Raw genomic sequence first — 19,609 nt, 5'->3', positions numbered from 1 at the left:
CTGTTTAGGCTGAGGTGCTTGGAGCCACTGTTATAAACCTGCTGTTAATGCCAATAGTATGTGTGTGTGTGTGCTTGCATGTGTGCGTGTGTAAGCGTCTACATGCTATGACTTGTCATTTTGTGTGTGTGTTTGATGTCTGTGTGTGGTGTTGCTCTCTCTGTGGTCAGTATGGTAACAGGCAGTGCTGCCCTCCAGGAATACAGAGCTTTGAATTCCACTTCAAACAGGACTGATAAAACAACCCTGACACACACACACACACACACAGAGAGAGACTAACCTTTATCTCTTAATTGCTATGAAGCCAATTAGACCTTCTACTTTATACTTCCTCCTCTGCACTGATAACTCCCACTGAATATACTGGCAGGGAGGCTGTGTGTGTTTGCTTGTTCTTGTGTGTGTGCGTGTACACATGAGCGTGTGTTTGTGCTGATACATATGCCTCCCACCAAATATAGGCAGGGAGTCTAGCTGTCCTACAGGTACCCATAATATCCACCGTGAAATTACTCGAATGAAAAGATTTTGAGATAGGAACGTCCTGAAAACAAACAGCTTTTCCATTATAAATGTTTTGAAGTGCAAATAATGTGTTCAGAAGCTTAACTGCTTCTGGTGCCTTTGCTGAATGAATTCCCTCTCATGTCGATCTTCGTTTTTGTTGTTGTTGACTGTTGTTGTTTACAAAGACAAACATCCACACAGAACGACACTAGCACTTGATGTAATGTAATTTGTGAATTAAAATACAGGATTTAAATGTTTGTGGTGTGTGTGTTTCCTGTACTCAATGTACTGTCATTTTGGATGAAAGTGTCTGTTAGGCGGCACATAAGACACATTATGAAGTGCTCGTTTCTGAGGGTGCTGATGATTAGGTTCTGTGTGTGTGTTTAGGAGGCAACAGGCTGAAGAACCAGGTGTTCAGGCTGAACTGGGCCTGGGTTTCCCTGGAGAAGGAGTACTATGTGGTGGACGAGGAGGCCAAGTACCTGGAGGTGGTCCTCAAACGACGAGGATACCTGGGAGAGACATCCTTCGTCAGTGAGTCAAACTACCTTCTAATTATACTCATCATTATGCACATTGTCTGTGTCCTGAATGGCACTCTATTCCCATCAGAGTCCGGACATCCATAGACATCATCATGACATCCTTGGTTCTATCCCTCCAGGGAAGCTCCACAGCCTTTCAGCCTGTCATGTTCATGTAGCGGATGGCTGAGTTAGCATGGCCCAGTGACGTCACCTGCCCCTAGATCTAAGAGCCAACTGTCACTCATGGTCCAATCACTCCTTGTCCAATTTTCACATATTCTAAAGGAAAGGGATGTTAATGGATGTCCTGACAAAAGTAGTGCACTCTATATGCCATTTGGGACATAGCCTTGGAGATCAAATAGAAAGGTGCCATTTGGGACGCACACCAAGAATAACGGAGGGCCAATCTCTTGACTCAGACAGAGCAGGGGAGGGACAGAAAACTTCAGGGTCATACAGGTCACAACCTTTCACCCCTGACTCCTCTCCTCAGGGCGGGATTTGTTATTTTAGCCAATCAGACAGGACAACCCTCCTGGGGACAGCAAGGGCTCACGGGAAAGGTTACGCAGAGTTGGTGGTCGTCAGAAAGACGCCCGCTGTCGCCGAGTTAGACGCCACTCTCTGTGAACATTGCTTACATTTTACTGTCCTGGACTGAATGGGGAGTAAACACAGTGCAACAAAAGATGGGACAGTAAACCATAGTTTTATAGTCCGACAGTAGTTTTATATCACAAAGTTTATACACAGGGTTTATAACAACAGTAAACCATTGCTTGTTTGTAGGTGACCAAATACTTATTTCCCACCATAATTTGCAAATAAATTCATTAAAAATCCTACAATGTGATTTTCTGGATTTTTTTTCTCATTTTGTCTGTCATAGTTGAAGTGTACCTATGATGAAAATTACAGGCCTCTCTCATCTTTTTAAATTGGTGGCTGACTAAATACTTTTTTGCCCCACTGTAAATAACTAAATTCCATACTGTGGAAACTTCTGAAGCTGTTTTTAAAAGATATTTAAAAAGATTTCTACGGTACTCCCCTAAATGTGATAGTATTTGAGAGTATATTGATATATTTCTCAGATGAACATCATTGTATCAGTGAAAGGTTTTGTCTCTCCATGCTTATACGAGGTTAGGCAGAACAGAACAGGAGAAATTTGGGATGCATCCCAAATGGCACCCTATTCCCTACACAGTGCACTACTTTTAACCAGAGACCTATGGTAGGCCACTATATAGGGAATAGGGTGCATTTAGGAACACCTCCAGAAGCACACACAGGACACTGGCATTCTTTTCTGCTCCTCAATGTGTTTAATGGATGTCAAATGTAAAGGATGGAGGGAGACAGAAAGAGAAAGCCAAGCCTTCAGATGAAGCAGGCTCACAGGGTTCAGATCACTACCCATCTGCCTGGGTGCTGATCTCAGGCCAGTGCTTCACACAGAGAGGAGACAGAGGATATCTGCTCCATCCCAGCCCTGATGACAAGACCTAGGATGCGTCTGAAATGGCACCCTATTCCTTATATAGTGCACTACTTTTAACTGGACGCCTGGTTCTTTTATTGGACGTTGTGAGGCGTTTGGTAGCGTCGTGTATACACACACATCTGAAGTAAAAGAAGTAAAAGAATGCAGTTAAGAAATCTATAAATATTAGTTGTTGGAGTGGTATTGACTAAAATACAATAGAATATAATACAGTATATACTGTAAAGCAGTATGTAAACATTATTAAAGTGACCAGGGTTCCATTATTAAAGTGACCAGTGATTCCATGTCTATGTATATAGGGCAGCAGCCTCGAAGGTGCAGGGTTGAGTAACCGGATGGTAGCCGGCTAGTAATGGCTATTAAACAGTCTGATGGCCTTGAGATAGAAGCTGTTTATCAGTCTCTCGGATCCAGCTTTGATGCATCTGTACTGACCTCGCTTTCTGGATGGTAGCGGGGTGAACAGGCCATGGCTCGGGGGTTGATGTCCTTGATGATCTTTTTGGCCTTCCTGTGACATTGGGTGATGTAGGTGTCCTGGAGGGCAGGCAGTGTGCCCCCGGTGATGCATTTGGCAGACCGCACCACCCTCTGGAGAGCCCTGCGGTTGCGGGCAGTGCAGTTGCCGTACCAGGCGGGGATACAGTCACCGTGTCAGTTTATACATATCCCAGTCCCCATGTTCAAAACAATCTTGAAGCATGGATTCCGATTGGTCAGACAAGCGTTGAATAGACCTTAACACGGGTACTTCTTGTTTGGGTTTCTGCCTATTGGAAGGGATGAGCAAAATAGAGTCATGATCTTATTTCCCGAAGGGAGAGCGGGTGAGGGCCTTGTAGGCATCCCGGAAGTTGGAGTAGCAGTCGAGTGTACTACAGTCAATCTGTTGATAGAACTTTGGTATCGTTTTCCTCAAATTTGCTTGATTAAAATCCCCAGCTACAATAAATGCGGTCTCAGAATATGTGGTTTCCAGTTTGCACAAAGTCCAGGGCCGTCGTGGTATCGGCGTGAGGGGGAATATACATGGCTGTGACTATAACCGAAGATAATTATCTTGGGAGGTAATATGGTTGGCATTTGATTGTGAGGTATTCTAGGTTGGGTGAACAAAAGGACTTGAGTTTCTGTATGTTATCACAATCACACTATGTGTAGTTAATCATGAAACATACAACCCCGTCTTTCTTCTTCCCGGAGAGTTCTTTATTCCTGTCTGCGTGATGTACTGAGAACCCAGCTGGCTGTGTGGACGCGGACAGTATATCCGGAGAGAGCCATGATTCCGTGAAACAGAGTATGTTACAGTCCCTGATGTCTCTCTGGAAGGAGATCCTCGCCCTGAGCTCATCTACTTTATTGTTCAGAGACTGAACATTAGCGAGTAATATACTCGGAAGTGGTGAATGGTGTGCACGCTTCCAGAGTCGGACTAGAAGTCCTCTCCGAATACCTCTTCTCCACCGGCGGCGTCTTGGAGCAGCCTCTGGGATAAGTTCAATTGCCCTGGGGGGTACGAACAAAGGATCCAATTCGGGAAAGTCATATTCCTGTTTGTAATGCTGGTGAGTTACCGTCGCTCTGATATACAAAAGTTATTTCCGGCTGTATATAATAACACAAAAAACTTTCTGGGCTAATAATGTAAGAAATAACACACAAAAAACAAAATACTGCAAAGTTGCTTAGGAGCTAGAAGCAGTGCTGCCATGTCTGTCGGTGCCATCTTGCCAGATGTATCCTGGCTCTGTTGAGCTCATCCATGTTATCTATGAACACATGTCAGCAAGAACTGTAGGAGCCCTATGAACACGTACAGGGCCCATTTCCCTTCTCGATGCAGGCGTATCAAAGCTCACTTTCCCCTTCATTTCTTCAAAGAATGAAATGGTAATTTTGGTCCAAAACCCCAACTCATAGATTTCTGCCTCCATCTGTGCACCGTTGAAACTCTTTACTCTTGTCTTTTCTCTTCCTCACTTGAATCTCTTTCTCGCTCTCTCTCTCTCTCTCTTGCTCTTTTATCTTGTCTCTCTTCTCACTTGCTGATCTCTCTCTTTCTCTCTGTCTCTGTTCAGAGGAAGTGTGGAAAGTATCTGCTCATGTATTTGTTTTTTTTGTTATTATTATTTATTTATTTATTTCTATTTTTGTTGGTCTAGCTCAGCCATGGGGTCTGCTTGGCTGCTATCATCTATTTACTGGGGACCTCCTGCTGGGAGCTAGCGCAGGGAGCGTGTGTGTGTAACACTTCATTGTTGTTGTGTAGCTAGCTGAACAGCAGGAGGCCTGCCATCGTCACCAGCCCTGTGACAGCAGGTCTGATCAAACAACACTGGCACAAACTATCACCAGCCAGCTGGGCAGGCTAGACTCAGTAGGCTCGGCAGTAACAACAATGTCAATCTACCAATACTTCTACACTACCTGCATAGACAACCTTCTTTTAAGTTGATTCTGCTTTACCCACAAGATAGCTTAATTGTGTCAAGGTAATCTATCTTGAAAGGAAGCAAAACTATCTCCCAATGTGGCATGGTAGGTAATTGACCTTGGTAAGATTGACATATATTACAGTGTCCTCTGTGTTCAGTCAGACCACTAGGGGCCAGATTGAGTGACAGCAGAGGGAATAGGCTCTGCTGTTAAGACATCCTGATTACCATTCTGTGATTACCATACTCCCACCTCCTGGTCCACGTCAGGGCCATCTGCTAGCTGACACATCACAACTTCATCTAACACTGACTGCTTCTCTGACCCATCTCTTACTGGGCTCTGTTCTCAGTTGTTGACTGGTTATTATACCTTTTGACCTTATATAATAACTTTTTTATGTTTATTGCTTCTAGGTCCTAATAATTTCCTCTTCCTCCTCCTCCCCTCTCTCATCTCCTCCCTCCTCGCCCAGGCATCGGCACCAGAGATGGTACGGCGGAGAAGGATAAGGACTTCCGTGGTAAAGCCCAGAAGCAGGTCCAGTTTAACCCAGGTCAGAGCACGGCTACATGGAGGGTGAGGATCCTGCAGGATGAAGTGTACGAGCAGTCTGAGACCTTCCAGATTGTTCTATCAGAATCTGTCATGGCTGCCCTGGAGTTCCCTGACACAGCCACTGTGGAGATCCTCGACCCAGCTGATGGTATGTACTACAGGTCCATGATCCAGAGTAGCTTGTTTTAACAGTCTAAACCAGGGGTGGGCAAACTTTTTGACTCGCGGGCCACAATGGGTTCTAAAATTTGACAGAGGGGCCGGGCCAGGAGCATTTGGAGGGAGTGTTTGGGCCGGATATACTAAAGCATTAAATGTAGTGTGTGCAAACCTCATAGCACAGTAAGAACACTACAACCCAATTTATTAACTGTCTTTCAAATGTGAAAAATAGCCCTTATCAGTTAATAAATTTGTCTCAAGGAATATGCAAGATATGGCATTTACATACTATTTCGCAGATACCGGGATGAGGAAATGTAAATAGATTAAAATAACATACGCACTGTGATTTATCAAGATTGCGTCTGTTTTTAATAAGTTTCAATCGAAGGTGCAAAGTTAAAGAAATCAACATTTATTGAAAAATGGAATCACTTTCAACATTCAAAACATATTATTACACAACGAAATACTCAAGCTCAATAATATCTACTTGTGTTAAACTCCGCAAAATCATGGATGGATTGTCCTGACCGCGCGCTCTACAAACTCGCCACGGACGCCCTCGCCTTCACGCGCAAACAGTACACGTGTATCGTTGCCAAGCACACAGACATAGGCTGTATTAAATATCCTACCTGCAGCTGAAAATTTAAATTTAAATTAAGAGCGATGTGCGGCGTGTTAATAAAGCTACTGTACCGCTGCTGTGCGTAAATGCGCATTGCTCTTAATTAAAAGACGCACTTCCAAACTTTCCATATGCATTTTTTCATAACACAGCAGAAAAACTCACCATTTCAGTGGGAACAGTGTTGTTGGTCTCCCTTTTTTGCCAGTGCATCAAAGTCTGGAGTTAGTTTTGTTGTGGCAATTCTCAGGACAGATCTGAGGTGTTGGTCAGTTAACTTGGATCTGTGATGGGCTTTGTTGATTTTCATGACGCTAAACGTCTGCTCACACACGTAGGTCGAGCCAAACAACACCAGCATCTTCTGCGCCGTCCTCCGGAGGTTTGGAAACGCGGTCTCGTTAAGTGAAGCGTAAAAGTCATTCAGTTTAAGAGACTTGAACTTCTCCTTTGAGACGGAGTCAGACTGAAGATCGATCAGTTCCAATTGCAGCTCCTGCGGTGCTGATTCGGGGTCTTGTGACAGGGGACAGGACACCAGTTGAAGTGACTTGTCAATTTTTTCAAAATCACAGAACCGACGGCAAAATTCTCTGTGCAGATCGTCCAGTGATTTGCAGTATTTCTTCGCATTTCGGGCGGCCTCTTTCTGCACGGCTAGTGTGGGGAAATGTGCGAAAGATTTGTTTGACATTTGCCTGGAGAATAAAACCAGCTTGGATTTGAAGGCTCTCACATTTGTGTACATGTCGTGCGCAAACTGATCTTTCCCCTGTAGCTTCACGTTCAGCTCATTCATGTGTGAAAATATGTCCACAGCAAACGCAAAGTCACAAAGCCAGTTTGTGTCGCTCAGCTCGGGGAATTCTTCGGATTTCCCCATTAAATTAAAAAATGAGCGAATCTCGTCTTTGAGCTCCCAGACTCGTTGAAACACTTTCCCCAAACTTAACCAGCGGACGCGAGAGTGGTAAAGTAGGTCCTGGTGATCCGCATTAGTTTCTTCCAGGAACGTAATGAACTGACGATGATTAAGTCCCCTTGCTCGTATGAAGTTAACAAGTTTTACAACTGGATCCACGACGTGATTAAGCTGCAATACAGACTTACACAGAGACTCCTGATGAATGATGCAGTGAAGTAAAATAACATCCTGGTCAGGGTTTTCTTCTTTCACTTTATCCTGGATTCTTTTCAGCAGCCCGATGTTTTTTCCAGTTAAATTTGGCGATCCATCCGTGGTGACATTGGCAAGTTTACTCCAAGGTAGCTTCATTCTCTCGATGACAGCAGACACCTGTTCATATAAGTCCTCTCCTCGCGTTTTCCCTTTCAGTGATTCCATGCTCAAAAGCTCCTCCGTTATCTCAAAACTGTCGTTAATCCCTCGGATAAAAATTAGGAGCTGAGCAGTGTCTTTTATGTCGTTACTTTCATCCAGTGCTAGTGAATATAACTTAAAGGACTCCGCCTTTTTGTTTAACTCGCTGACTATATCTTCGTCAATCAGTTCCACGCGGCGAGTCACTGTCCTGCGTGCTAAACTGATTTTTTCAAACTTGGCTTTGCTCTCCGGACACAAGAGACCTGCTGTCTCTACCATGCACTCTTTCAAAAACTCGCCTTCGGAGAAAGGCTTGCTAGCCTTTGCTAATTTGAATGCCAGCAAATAACTTGCCTTGGTACTTGACTCTTGAATTGCAGTTTGTCGGTGAAAAAAGTTCTGTTGACTCTGTAAATTAGCTGCCAACCTCTGAGCAGTAGCCGCCCGTTCTTGTGTTGACTGCTTGCTAGCATAGTTTGCATGCTTCGTGGCAAAGTGACGGCTGATATTGTACTCTTTGAAAACCGCAACAGCTTCTTGGCATATCAGACATACAGCCGTTGATCGGACTTCAGTGAAGAAGTATTTTGTTGTCCACTCCTTATTAAACACTCGGCATTCGCTGTCCACTTTCCTTCTCTTTGGTCCGCTCATTTTCACAGAAGGGCTTAATGGTGACGTGAAACGAAGTGAAAATTAAAGTGAAATAAAGAGAAATACGCGCCACTCCAACAACGGTCAATGTGTTTTGAGTGCGCCATCTATTGGGGAAACGTGGGCATTGCAGGGAAAGGGGAAAAAAAGGAGGTTTTTACTATAATTTGGACAAGTTCGGCGGGCCGGATTAAAAAGCCTAACGGGCCGTATGTGGCCCGCGGGCCGTAGTTTGCCCATGTCTGGTCTAAACAGTGTAGTGTTCAAATGACTAATGGTTTATAAGTCATTACTACAGGTAGGTTATTCATCAGTCTTAGTAGAGATGATTGGTCTGAGGTTATCTCTATGGGAGAGGCAGGGTTTTATATTAGGTGGGTGAGAACATCCAGGTCAGTGGATAACAAGACATGACCTTTCTCAGCCTCATTAGTGTGTCCCATGTTAGTGAAGCTGCTGTCTGTTAGTGAAGCTGCTCTCTGCCTCTTATCAATCCCTGGCTTGGCCCCAGAGCATAACCACAGCATGAAATCATGATGAGACTGAGAGTCAAGTTTTAGACCTGGGTTTAGCCTGCCTGCCTGAGTAAAGGGAGACAGGATACTATCATATTGGTCACATCATGGAAACCAACATGGGTGTTATACTTGGATTAAGGTTGTAAAATTCCCACATTTCCTGCTTATTCCCTCAATCCCTCCTGATTCCAGGAATCTTCCGACCGGGATTTCTGGAAAAACTGGTAATTTTGGGACGGTTCCTGTAGTTTTCCAACCCCAGGTTAGATATAGTGATCAGCAACACTGCAACAATAATCTATATGGGAAGTTGTTTTCTCCAGAAAGGTAAATAAACAAATACGGTTAAATTGGGTATGGAGAATCCCAGGGTTAGTGTCAGGTCCAGGGTATGGATGGAGAACACTAGACTTGAGCCTTCCCAGGGCTCTCATGTTGTTTACACAAGGGCTGTGTCCCAAAGGACACCATATTCCCTATTGGTCCTGATCGAAAGTAGTGCACTACATAGGGAATAGGGTGCTATTAGTGAGGTAGTTAAAGTATCTAAATACAGTTCAGACAAACAAGGTTTTTAAAAACAGCAGCTCAGCCGTTCATTCCCCTGTGATACTGTAGTTGGAAGGCTGAGGGAGGATACTGTAGTTGGAAGGCTGAGGGGGGATACTGTAGTTGGAAGGCTGAGGGGGGATACTGTAGTTGGAAGGCTGAGGGGGGATACTGTAGTTGGAAGGCTGAGGGGGGATACTGTAGTTGGAAGGCTGAGGGGGGATACTGTAGTTGGAAGGCTGAGGGGGGATACTGTAGTTGGAAGGCTGAGGGGGGATACTGTAGTTGGAAGGCTGAGGGGGGATACTGTAGTTGGAAGGCTGAGGGGGGATACTGTAGTTGGAAGGCTGAGGGGGGATACTGTAGTTGGAAGGCTGAGGGGGGATACTGTAGTTGGAAGGCTGAGGGGGGATACTGTAGTTGGAAGGCTGAGGGGGGATACTGTAGTTGGAAGGCTGAGGGGGGATACTGTAGTTGGAAGGCTGAGGGAGGATACTGTAGTTGGAAGGCTGAGGGGGGATACTGTAGTTGGAAGGCTGAGGGGGGATACTGTAGTTGGAAGGCTGAGGGGGGATACTGTAGTTGGAAGGCTGAGGGGGGATACTGTAGTTGGAAGGCTGAGGGGGGATACTGTAGTTGGAAGGCTGAGGGAGGATACTGTAGTTGGAAGGCTGAGGGAGGATACTGTAGTTGGAAGGCTGAGGGGGGATACTGTAGTTGGAAGGCTGAGGGGGGATACTGTAGTTGGAAGGCTGAGGGGGGATACTGTAGTTGGAAGGCTGAGGGGGGATACTGTAGTTGGAAGGCTGAGGGGGGATACTGTAGTTGGAAGGCTGAGGGGGGATACTGTAGTTGGAAGGCTGAGGGGGGATACTGTAGTTGGAAGGCTGAGGGGGGATACTGTAGTTGGAAGGCTGAGGGGGGATACTGTAGTTGGAAGGCTGAGGGGGGATACTGTAGTTGGAAGGCTGAGGGGGGATACTGTAGTTGGAAGGCTGAGGGGGGATACTGTAGTTGGAAGGCTGAGGGGGGATACTGTAGTTGGAAGGCTGAGGGGGGATACTGTATTTGGAAGGCTGAGGGAGGGAAGCTCCTGCATAATTTACATATAAATGATGCCTCTCCTCTCCTTCCCCCTCTGGGGTCCCTCTGTGTGAGAGGAGGAATATTCTTTCAACAACTTACGTTGGTTAAAATATATGGAGGATGGTACTGTTTGTCTCACAAAACACTCTAGTCCCTAGGGAAAGGATAACAACTTGCAGCTATCAATATTAAGATTTTAACATTTCACATTAAAATATAATTCTGCTTCATGACCATACTATTTTAGATTTCCATGATTTCCCAGCTTCTCAGAGCATGCCTGTTTCTCAAATGGCACCCTATTCCGTTTTTAGTGCACTACTTTTGACCAGAGCCCTATGGGAATAGGGTGTCATTTGGGACTTGTCTTACAACTGACCCAGTTTCTAGCAGCTCCTTTAAATGTGAATCTCTTCAACTCAGAAGAGTTCAAGTTTAGTCAGAGAGAGAGAGGGGAGAAACTATCCACATTAAGGCCTGTCAGCTTGGAGCTTAAAGTATGTTCTGCCTTGGCAGGAGCTAGTATTAAGGGCTATAAGCTTGAAGGTTCTGCCAGCCTGAGTAGGAGATAGAACATCTACTTGTTTAGCCACAACAGGGCTGGGCAGGGCAGGGAGCCATTGGTCCACTGTCCTGGTCAGTCAGTAATTGGTCAGGTGTGACTGTTGGGATTTTGAGAGTTCGGGCCCTGCTGGCACCTTTTTAGCACAGACGTCCAGATTCACAATTAGAGTAAAGAATAGGTTTTAAGAAGAATAAACATAACAGTGATAAAGATAATATTATAAACATGTCTATGTGAGGTAGGTACTTCTTAGTGTAGGCCTCTGGGATGTAACTCAGGTCTAGTAACTTAGACACAGTCATGCTATGCAGAATAAAGGAGGAGAGGAGAGATAAGGAGATGAGAGGAAAGGACAGAACAGGGGGAGGGACTGTATAACAGACTGTAAAAAAGACCAATTGTCAACAGGTCTCTGCTTGCTAACAGAATCAAGACACGTCAGGTTTATTATCCAGGCCCACTTTTACTGTTCTTCTTCGCATGGTAAGTCTACAGTACAGAAGCTGGACTTTTCCTATTAACAATTCACTAAATGTATATGTATTCCCTGATTGGTCCCTGTGCGTCAACTGTCAGAGAGGCTTCTCGGTAGTTGTCTGTGCCAACCACTGATGTTAGACATCATATCCTCTGGATGGATCCTAAATGACGCCCTATTCCCAATATAGTGCCCTACTTTTGACCAGGACCTGCATAGGGCTCAGGTCAAAGGGAGTGTACTATAAAGGGAATAGGGTGCCATTTGCAACGTAGACTATGTCTTCTGATAGTCTGCCTCTGTTCACTGGGTCAACACATCCTTTATAGAACTCTGTTAAGCCCTCAGAGAGGAGCCCGGACCAGAGCACCAGCAGCAACATACTGTAACTCAGACAGAAATATTTAACGCATTGTTGTACCCTCTTCTCATCAGCATAGCTTCTGTATTAAGTACAGACGCAGTGAGTAGGATGTGAGGGTTTATCTCTCTTTGTCTCCCCCCTCTGACTCTCTCCCTCTGTCTCACTCCCCCCCTTTCTTTCCCTGTCCCCCCAGAGTCGACAGTGTTCATCCCGTCTGCAGTCTACCCTATAGAGGAGGACATTGGGGAGCTGCTGATCCCAGTACGCAGGAGTGGTGACATCACACAGGAACTCATGGTCATCTGCTACACACAGCAAGGTACAGTCCACACACACACACACACACACACACACACACACACACACACACACACACACACACACACACACACACACACACACACACACACACACACACACACACACACACACACACACACACACACACACACACACACACACACACACACCACAGCTTCAGGTAATGTCCCTGCTAGAGTCCTCTCTTCTCTCCATCTCTCCCTCTCTTCTCATCCATCTCTCCTTTCCTCTCTCCTACAGCCACAGCTACAGGGACCATCCCCACTACAGTCCTGTCCTACTCTGATTACATATCCAGACCTGAGGAACACAACAGTGTCCTGCGCTTTGATAAGGGCGAGACGGAGAAGTCCTGTCGTGTGGTGATCATAGATGACTCTCTGTATGAAGAGGAGGAGAGCTTCAATGTTACCCTCAGTATGCCCATGGGAGGCCGTCTGGGACAGGAGTACCACACTGCCAGGGTCACCATCATACCTGACCTGGATGATGGTAAGATGACCCTTCGCTTTTCAACTTTGACCTTTCAAATGCTCGCCTGGAGGACAGGATAACAGTTACCAGCTGAGGAAAGTGTTAATATCACTCTTGACTAGGTATGCGTCCCAAATGGAACCCTATCCCCTACGTAGGGAGCTACTTTCGACCAGGTTAGTTCACTTTATAGGGAATAAGGTGCCATTTGGGACATTTATTACAATGGAAATGTGTTTTTTCACAACGTGAGAGTGAGAAAAAAAGATTGCTCCTGTCTTGTCACCTCTGGAAGATAATGTTAAGACTACAATGTTAGCGGACTTTTAAACGTTGCTTATAAGCAAAGGAGACAGTTGAGATGGTGTGTAAAAAGGTACATTTACACATGAATATTATTCCTGAAAAGTCTAGAACAGATAGATCAGGGGAAAAGGTACACAAACACACCTATACACGAAGAGTGGAAAAGAAGAACCCTCCTCAGGCAAAGTGAATTCATGACTTTACCAATAGAAGCAGGCTCCCATCTGTTGGATGTGGTTTTGTTTATGTATTGGTTAGATGAAGAGTAAACCCTAAACTTTGAATGAACTTATGAAAGAAAAAACAATTGGTATGATAAATGACGTATTGTTGCTATGCTGACTGATACAGGGAAGAATGAGGTACACAGATGATGTAGTACCAACTGAATGAAACCAATAGAGGAATAGTGGCTTGTGTGTGTATGTACATGTGTGCAATGTGCTTTGGTCCAAAGTAGTTCACTATGTAAGGAGTAGGGTGACATTTACCCTGTGTGTCTCCTCTTGCTGAAGGGAAGCCCTTATTGCAAGGCTCATATCCACATCTGATAGTCTCCTGTACCTCCTATCTAACAAACAGCCTTTGTTCAACAGCACCTCTTGACCATTGCTTTCTTGCATATCTGCCTGACTAGTTCCCTATCTATCTTCTCCCTATAGACCCTGGCTGTGTGTGTGTGTGTGTGTGTGTGTGTGTGTGTGTGTGTGGTTGTGTATCCTTGACATCTAAAGGAAGCACTGTGAAGGGGTGACAGGCAGGGAACAGTGGATTTGAAAATCCCTTGGTATAATCGCTGAATCTTCCATTTCAAACTTTCTGGCTGCACACACACGCACCATCAAAACGTCAGTTTGAAACAGAGCTAATTGGGTCGATGCAACTCTCCACAGCATTCCAGAACCTCGCTGCTGGAGTTTGAGTCAGAACAGTATTGGAGGAGGCCTGTAGACGGAAAGAAAACCTTGTCTATGCACATCATTAAGATACATTAAACATGGTTAGATCTACACCAGTTGGGAATCTCAAATGACACCCCTTTCCCGAAATTGTGCACTACTTTTGCTTATGTCCCAAAAGGCACCCTGTTCCCTATATAGTACACTTAATTTGCTCAGAACCCTATGGGCCCTGGTCAAAAGTAGTGCACTATGTAGGGAATAGGGTGCCATTTTAGACACAGCCCTGGTTTGACCTACTATCTCAGACTGAGTGAGGATTCACCAGATGTTCTCTCACAGGGTGGACCATCTAGACAGGATGACTCCCCTCTTACCAAACATATCTCTCTAACAGTCCCTCTCATAAATCTGCCTTGGACAGGAAAGTAAATGATAGTTGAGCTCCACTCCCTAGTCAAGACAAGAACCATGACGTTCTGGAGGATATCAATCAAATGCGGTACATAGACTGTATGACATATTCGTCATTGTTTGAGAGCATGGTTTTGTGTTATCTCTTATTTTAAACAACCTGTTTTTTTAGAATAGAAACAAACACATGTATTTATTTTCAGTCTTAGATCTCCAATTCAAGTATCCTGAATACTTTGGGGCATGTATTTATGCATTCCCTGTTTAATGTCCAAATAGTTTCTCAGCCACTGAGTCTCAGACCGTAGTGACGTTCTTGGTCACATATTCCCTGTGTGTTGACTGACACTGGCAGGAAATGATGTCACATATTTCAACCTGTGGGATAGAGAGCTTAGTGAATGATAAGTGTTCCGACTGCGTTACTCAGATTGAGTTACAGGTTCTCTTGTAGCCTCCTTCGGAACAGAGGCAGGCACACTACTTCAAGAGCGTGTGTGTGTGTGTGTGTGTGTGTGTGTGTGTGTGTGTGTGTGTGTGTGTGTGTGTGTGTGTGCGCGCGCGCGTGCGTGCGAGAGAGACCTGGCCGCCACAGGAGGAAGGGGTTACATGCTTGAGATGGCTCTCTGCTGTACAGTAGCTCCTTCCCCCTACTGTTCCTTGTTGTCAGAGTAGCTGTTGGGATGCTAAACTAAAGTTTTAACGGTTTAATAGTCTGTAGCCCTGTATACCAGCCCTATAATAGTCTGTACTCCTGTATAACAGCCCTATAATAGTATGTAGCCCTGTATAACAGACCTATAATAGTCTGTACTCCTGTATAACAGCCCTGTATAACAGCCTTATAATAGTCTGTAGCCCTGTATAACAGACCTATAATAGTCTGTACTCCTGTATAACAGCCCTATAATAGTCTGTAGCCCTGTATAACAGACCTATAATAGTCTGTACCCCTGTATAACAGCCCTGTATAACAGGCCTATAATAGTCTGTACCCCTGTATAACAGCCTTTTAATAGTCTGTAGCCCTGTATAACAGACCTATAATAGTCTGTACCCCTTTATAACAGACCTATAATAGTCTGTACCGCTGTATAACAGCCCTATACTAGTCTGTTCCCCTGTACAACACCCCGATAATAGTCTATTCCCCTGTATAACAGCCCTGTGTAACAGTCCTATAATGGTTTGTACCCCTGTGTAACAGCCCTATAATAATCTGTACACCTGTATAACAGCCCTATAATAGTCTGTAACCCTGTATAACAGCCTTGTATAACAGCCCTATAATAGTCTGTACCCCTGTGTAACAGCCCTATAATAGTCTGTACCCCTGTGTAACAGCCCTATAATAGTCTCTACCCCTGTATAACAGCCCTATAATAGTCTGTACCCCTGTGTAACAGCCCTATAATAGTCTGTACCCCTAAATAACAGCCCTATAATGGTCTGTACCCCTGTATAACAGCTTCGTATAACCGCCCTATAATAGTCTATACCCCTGTATAACGGCCCTATAATAGTCGGTACCCCTTGATAACAGCCCTATAATAGTCTGTACCCCTGTGTAAAAGCCCTATAATAGTCTGTACCCCTGTGTAACAGCCCTATAATAGTCTGTACCCCTGTATAACAGCCTTGTTTAACAGCCCTATACTAGTCTGTACCCTTGTATAACAACCCTATAATGGTCTGTACCCCTGTATAACACCCCTATGGTAGTCTGTACCCCTGTATAACAGCCCTATAATAGTCTGTACCCCTGTATAACAGCCCTATAATAGTCTGTACCCATGTATAACAGCCCTATAATGGTCTGTACCCCTGTACAACAGCCTTGTATAACAGCCCGATAATAGTCTTTACCCCTGTATAACAGCCCTATAATAGTCTGTACCCCTGTACAGCAGTCCTATAATGGTCTGTACCCCTGTATAACAGCCTTGTATAACAGCCCTATAATAGTCTTTACCCCTGTATAACAGCCCTATAATGGTCTGTACCCCTGTATAGCAGCCTTGTATAACAGCCCTATAATAGTCTGTACCCCTGTATAACAGCCTTGTATAACAGCCCTATAATAGTTTGTAGCCCTGTATAACAGCTTTGTATAACTGCCCTATTATAGTCTGTAACCCTATATAACAGCCCTATAATAGTCTATAGTCCTGTATAACAGCCCTGTAATAGTCTGTAACCCTATATAACAGCCCTATAATAGTCTGTAGCCCTGTATAACAGCCCTATAATAGTCTGTACACCTGTATAACAGCCCTATAATAGTCTGTACTCCTGTATAACAGCCCTATAATAGTCTACACCTGAATAACACCCCTATAATAGTCTGTAGCCCTGTATAACAGCCTTGTATAACTGCCCTATAATTGTCTGTACCCCTGTGTAACACCCATATAATAGTCTGTACCTCTGTATAACAGCCCTATAATTGTCTGTACCCCTGTATAACACCCATATAATAGTCTGTACCCCTGTATAACAGCCCTATATTAGTCTGTAGCCCTGTGTAACAGCCCTATAATGGTTTATACCCCTTTATAGCAGCCCTATAATAGTCTGTACCCCTCTATAACAGCCCTATGATAGTCTGTAGCCCTGTTTAACAGCCCTATAATAGTCTGTACCCCTGTATAAGAACCCTTTATAACACCCCTGTAATAGTCTGTACCCCTGTATAACAGCCCTATAATAGGCTGTACTCCTGTGTAACAGCCCTATAATAGTCTGTAACCCTGTATAAGAACCCTTTATAACAGCTCTATAATAGCCTGTACTCCTGATTAACATCCCTGTGTAACAGCCCTATAATAGTCTGGGCTATCGCCGCCCCAAGGCAGAGCTGGAGGCAGCGAAAGCAGAGAGGCGCCGGTATGAGGAGCTAGCACGGCAGAGCGGCTGGAAACCCGAGAGGCAGCCCCAAAGATTTCTTGGGGGAGGGCACACGGGGAGTGTAGCTGGGGCAAGTAGGAGACTTGAGCCAGCTCCCCGTGCTTACCGTGAGGAACCAAGGATGGAACCGGAGCCAGTCGGGGTGGAGTTGGAGGTGAGCAGGGCGAGTGAAGTTGAGACTGTGAAGGAGCTAATGGGGAAATTGGAGTAGAGAGTTATGAGGGAGGTGCTGTGTTGGTGCTTGAGGCACGACATCCGCCCGACGGAGCGAGTCGGGGACTTGATGTCACCTGAGTTAGCTCTCCATACTCGTCCTGAGGTGCGTGCTAGCCGTCTGGTGAAGACTGTGCCAGTACCACGCACCAGGCCTCCTGTGCACCTCACTAGCCCTGCACGTCCTGCGCCAGCTCAACGCACCAGCTCTCCTGTGGCAGTCCCTCGCACTCGCCCAGTGGTGCGTGTTCCCAGTCCAGTACCACCAGTGCTAACACCACGCACCAGGCTTCCAGTGCGTCTCCAGAGCCCTGTTCCTCCTCCACGCACTCGCCTTGAGGTGCGTGTCCTTAGCCCGGTACCACCAGTTCCGGTACCACGCACCAGGCCTACTGTGCGCCTCAGCCATCCAGAGTCTCCCGTCTGCCCAGCGCCTGCGCTGCCCGTCTACCCAGCGCCGTCTGAGTCTGCCGTCTGCGCTGTCCGCCTGCCCAGCGCTGTCTGAGCTACCCGTCTGCCCAGCGCCTTCTGCGCTGTCCGTATGCCCAGCGCTATCTGAGCTGCCTGCCTGCCCAGAGCCATCTGAGCTGCCTGCCTGCCCAGAGCCATCTGAGCTGCCTACCTGCCCAGCGCCATCTGAGCTGCCTGCCTGCCCAGAGCCATCTGAGCTGCCTACCTGCCCAGCGCCATCTGAGCAGTCTGCCTACCCAGCGCCATCTGAGCCGTCCGTCTGTCCCAAGCCGTCAGAGCCGCCCGTCTGTCCCGAGCCGTCAGAGCCGCCCGTCTGTCCTGAGCCGTCCGTCAGTCAGGAGCCGCCAGAGCCGCCCGCCAGTCAGGAGCCGCCAGAGCCGCCCGCCAGTCAGGAGCCGCCAGAGCCGCCCGCCAGTCAGGAGCCGCCAGAGCCGCCCGCCAGTCAGGAGCCGCCAGAGCCGCCTGCCAGTCAGGAGCCGCCAGAGCCGCCCGCCAGTCAGGAGCCGCCCGCCAGTCAGGAGCTGCCCGCCAGTCATGAGCTGCCATCCAGTCATGAGCTGCCCTCCAGTCATGAGCTGCCTGTCAGTCATGAGCTGCCCCTCAGTCAGGAGCTGCCCCTCAGTCCGGAGTTGCCCCTCAGTCCGGAGCTGCCCCTCAGTACGGAGCTCTCCCTCAGTCCGGAGCTGCCCCTCAGTCCGGAGCTGCCCCTCAGTCCGGAGCTGCCCCTCCGTCCAGTGGCGCCCTCTAGGATGGTCTTCAGTCCGGGACTCGCTGCAAGGGTCGCCGTTCCAGAGGCGCCACCAAAGCGGGTATTGACTATGGTGGAGTGGGGTCCACGTCCCGCACCCGAGCCGCCGCCGTAAGAAGGCCCACCTGGACCCTCCCCTTCTGTGTCAGGTTTTGCGGCCGGAGTCCGCACCTTTGGGGGGGGGGGGGGGGGGTACTGTCACGCCCTGGCCTTAGTTATCTTTGTTTTCTTTATTATTTTTAGTTAGGTCAGGGTGTGACATGGGGGATGTTTGTGTGTTTTTGTCTAGTCTAGGGTGTTTGTATTGTCTAGGGGGTTTTGTAGAGTTCATGGGGTTGTGTTCAGTGTAGGTGTTTATGTAAGTCTATGGTTGCCTGGATTGGTTCTCAATTAGAGACAGCTGTCTATCGTTGTCTCTGATTGAGAGCCATATTTAGGCAGCCATAGGCATTAGGTAGGTTGTGGGTAATTGTCTATGTCTTGACGTTAGTTGCTTGTGTCTGCACTTTCGTTTGATAGCTTCACGGTCGTTTGTTGTTTTGTCTAGTTTGTATTAGTGTTCGTGTTCGTTTCTTCTTCTATTAAAAAGAAGATGTATTTATATCACGCTGCGCCTTGGTCCTCTCTTTCACCTAACGACGATCGTGACAACAGCCCTATAATGGTTTGTACCCCTGTGTAACAGCCTTTTAAAACAGCCATGTAATTGTCTGTACCCCGGTATAACACCCCTATAATAGTCTGTACCCCTCTATAACAGTCCTATAATGGTCTGTACCCCTCTATAACAGCCCTATAATAGTATGTAGCCCTGTATAACGGCCCTATAATAGACTGTGCACCTGTATAACAGCCCTATAATAGTCTGTACCGCTGTATAACAGCCCTATAATAGTCTGTACTCCTGTATAACAGCCCTGTGTAACAGCCCTATAATAGTCTGTACCCCTGTATAACAGCCCTATATAAGTA

At 46.3% G+C, this 19,609-nt stretch overlaps 1 protein-coding gene across 1 annotated transcript in view; it reads left to right on the top strand.

Moving 5' to 3' along the window:
• The window catches only part of LOC120029199 (FRAS1-related extracellular matrix protein 2-like), a 75,544-nt gene that overhangs the window by 45,867 nt on the left and 10,068 nt on the right, over positions 1–19,609 (top strand). The window contains exons 5-8 of the mRNA XM_038974492.1: positions 904–1,050; positions 5,471–5,701; positions 12,078–12,203; positions 12,446–12,697. Of these exons, the coding sequence (XP_038830420.1) occupies positions 904–1,050; positions 5,471–5,701; positions 12,078–12,203; positions 12,446–12,697 (756 nt within the window). The remainder of the gene's footprint in view (positions 1–903; positions 1,051–5,470; positions 5,702–12,077; positions 12,204–12,445; positions 12,698–19,609) is intronic.

The sequence above is a fragment of the Salvelinus namaycush genome, chromosome 34 (assembly GCF_016432855.1).
Source record: "Salvelinus namaycush isolate Seneca chromosome 34, SaNama_1.0, whole genome shotgun sequence".
Lineage (NCBI taxonomy): Eukaryota > Metazoa > Chordata > Actinopteri > Salmoniformes > Salmonidae > Salvelinus > Salvelinus namaycush.
The sequence above is the reverse complement of the archived record's forward strand: the minus strand, read 5'-3'. Positions and strand labels throughout refer to the sequence as shown.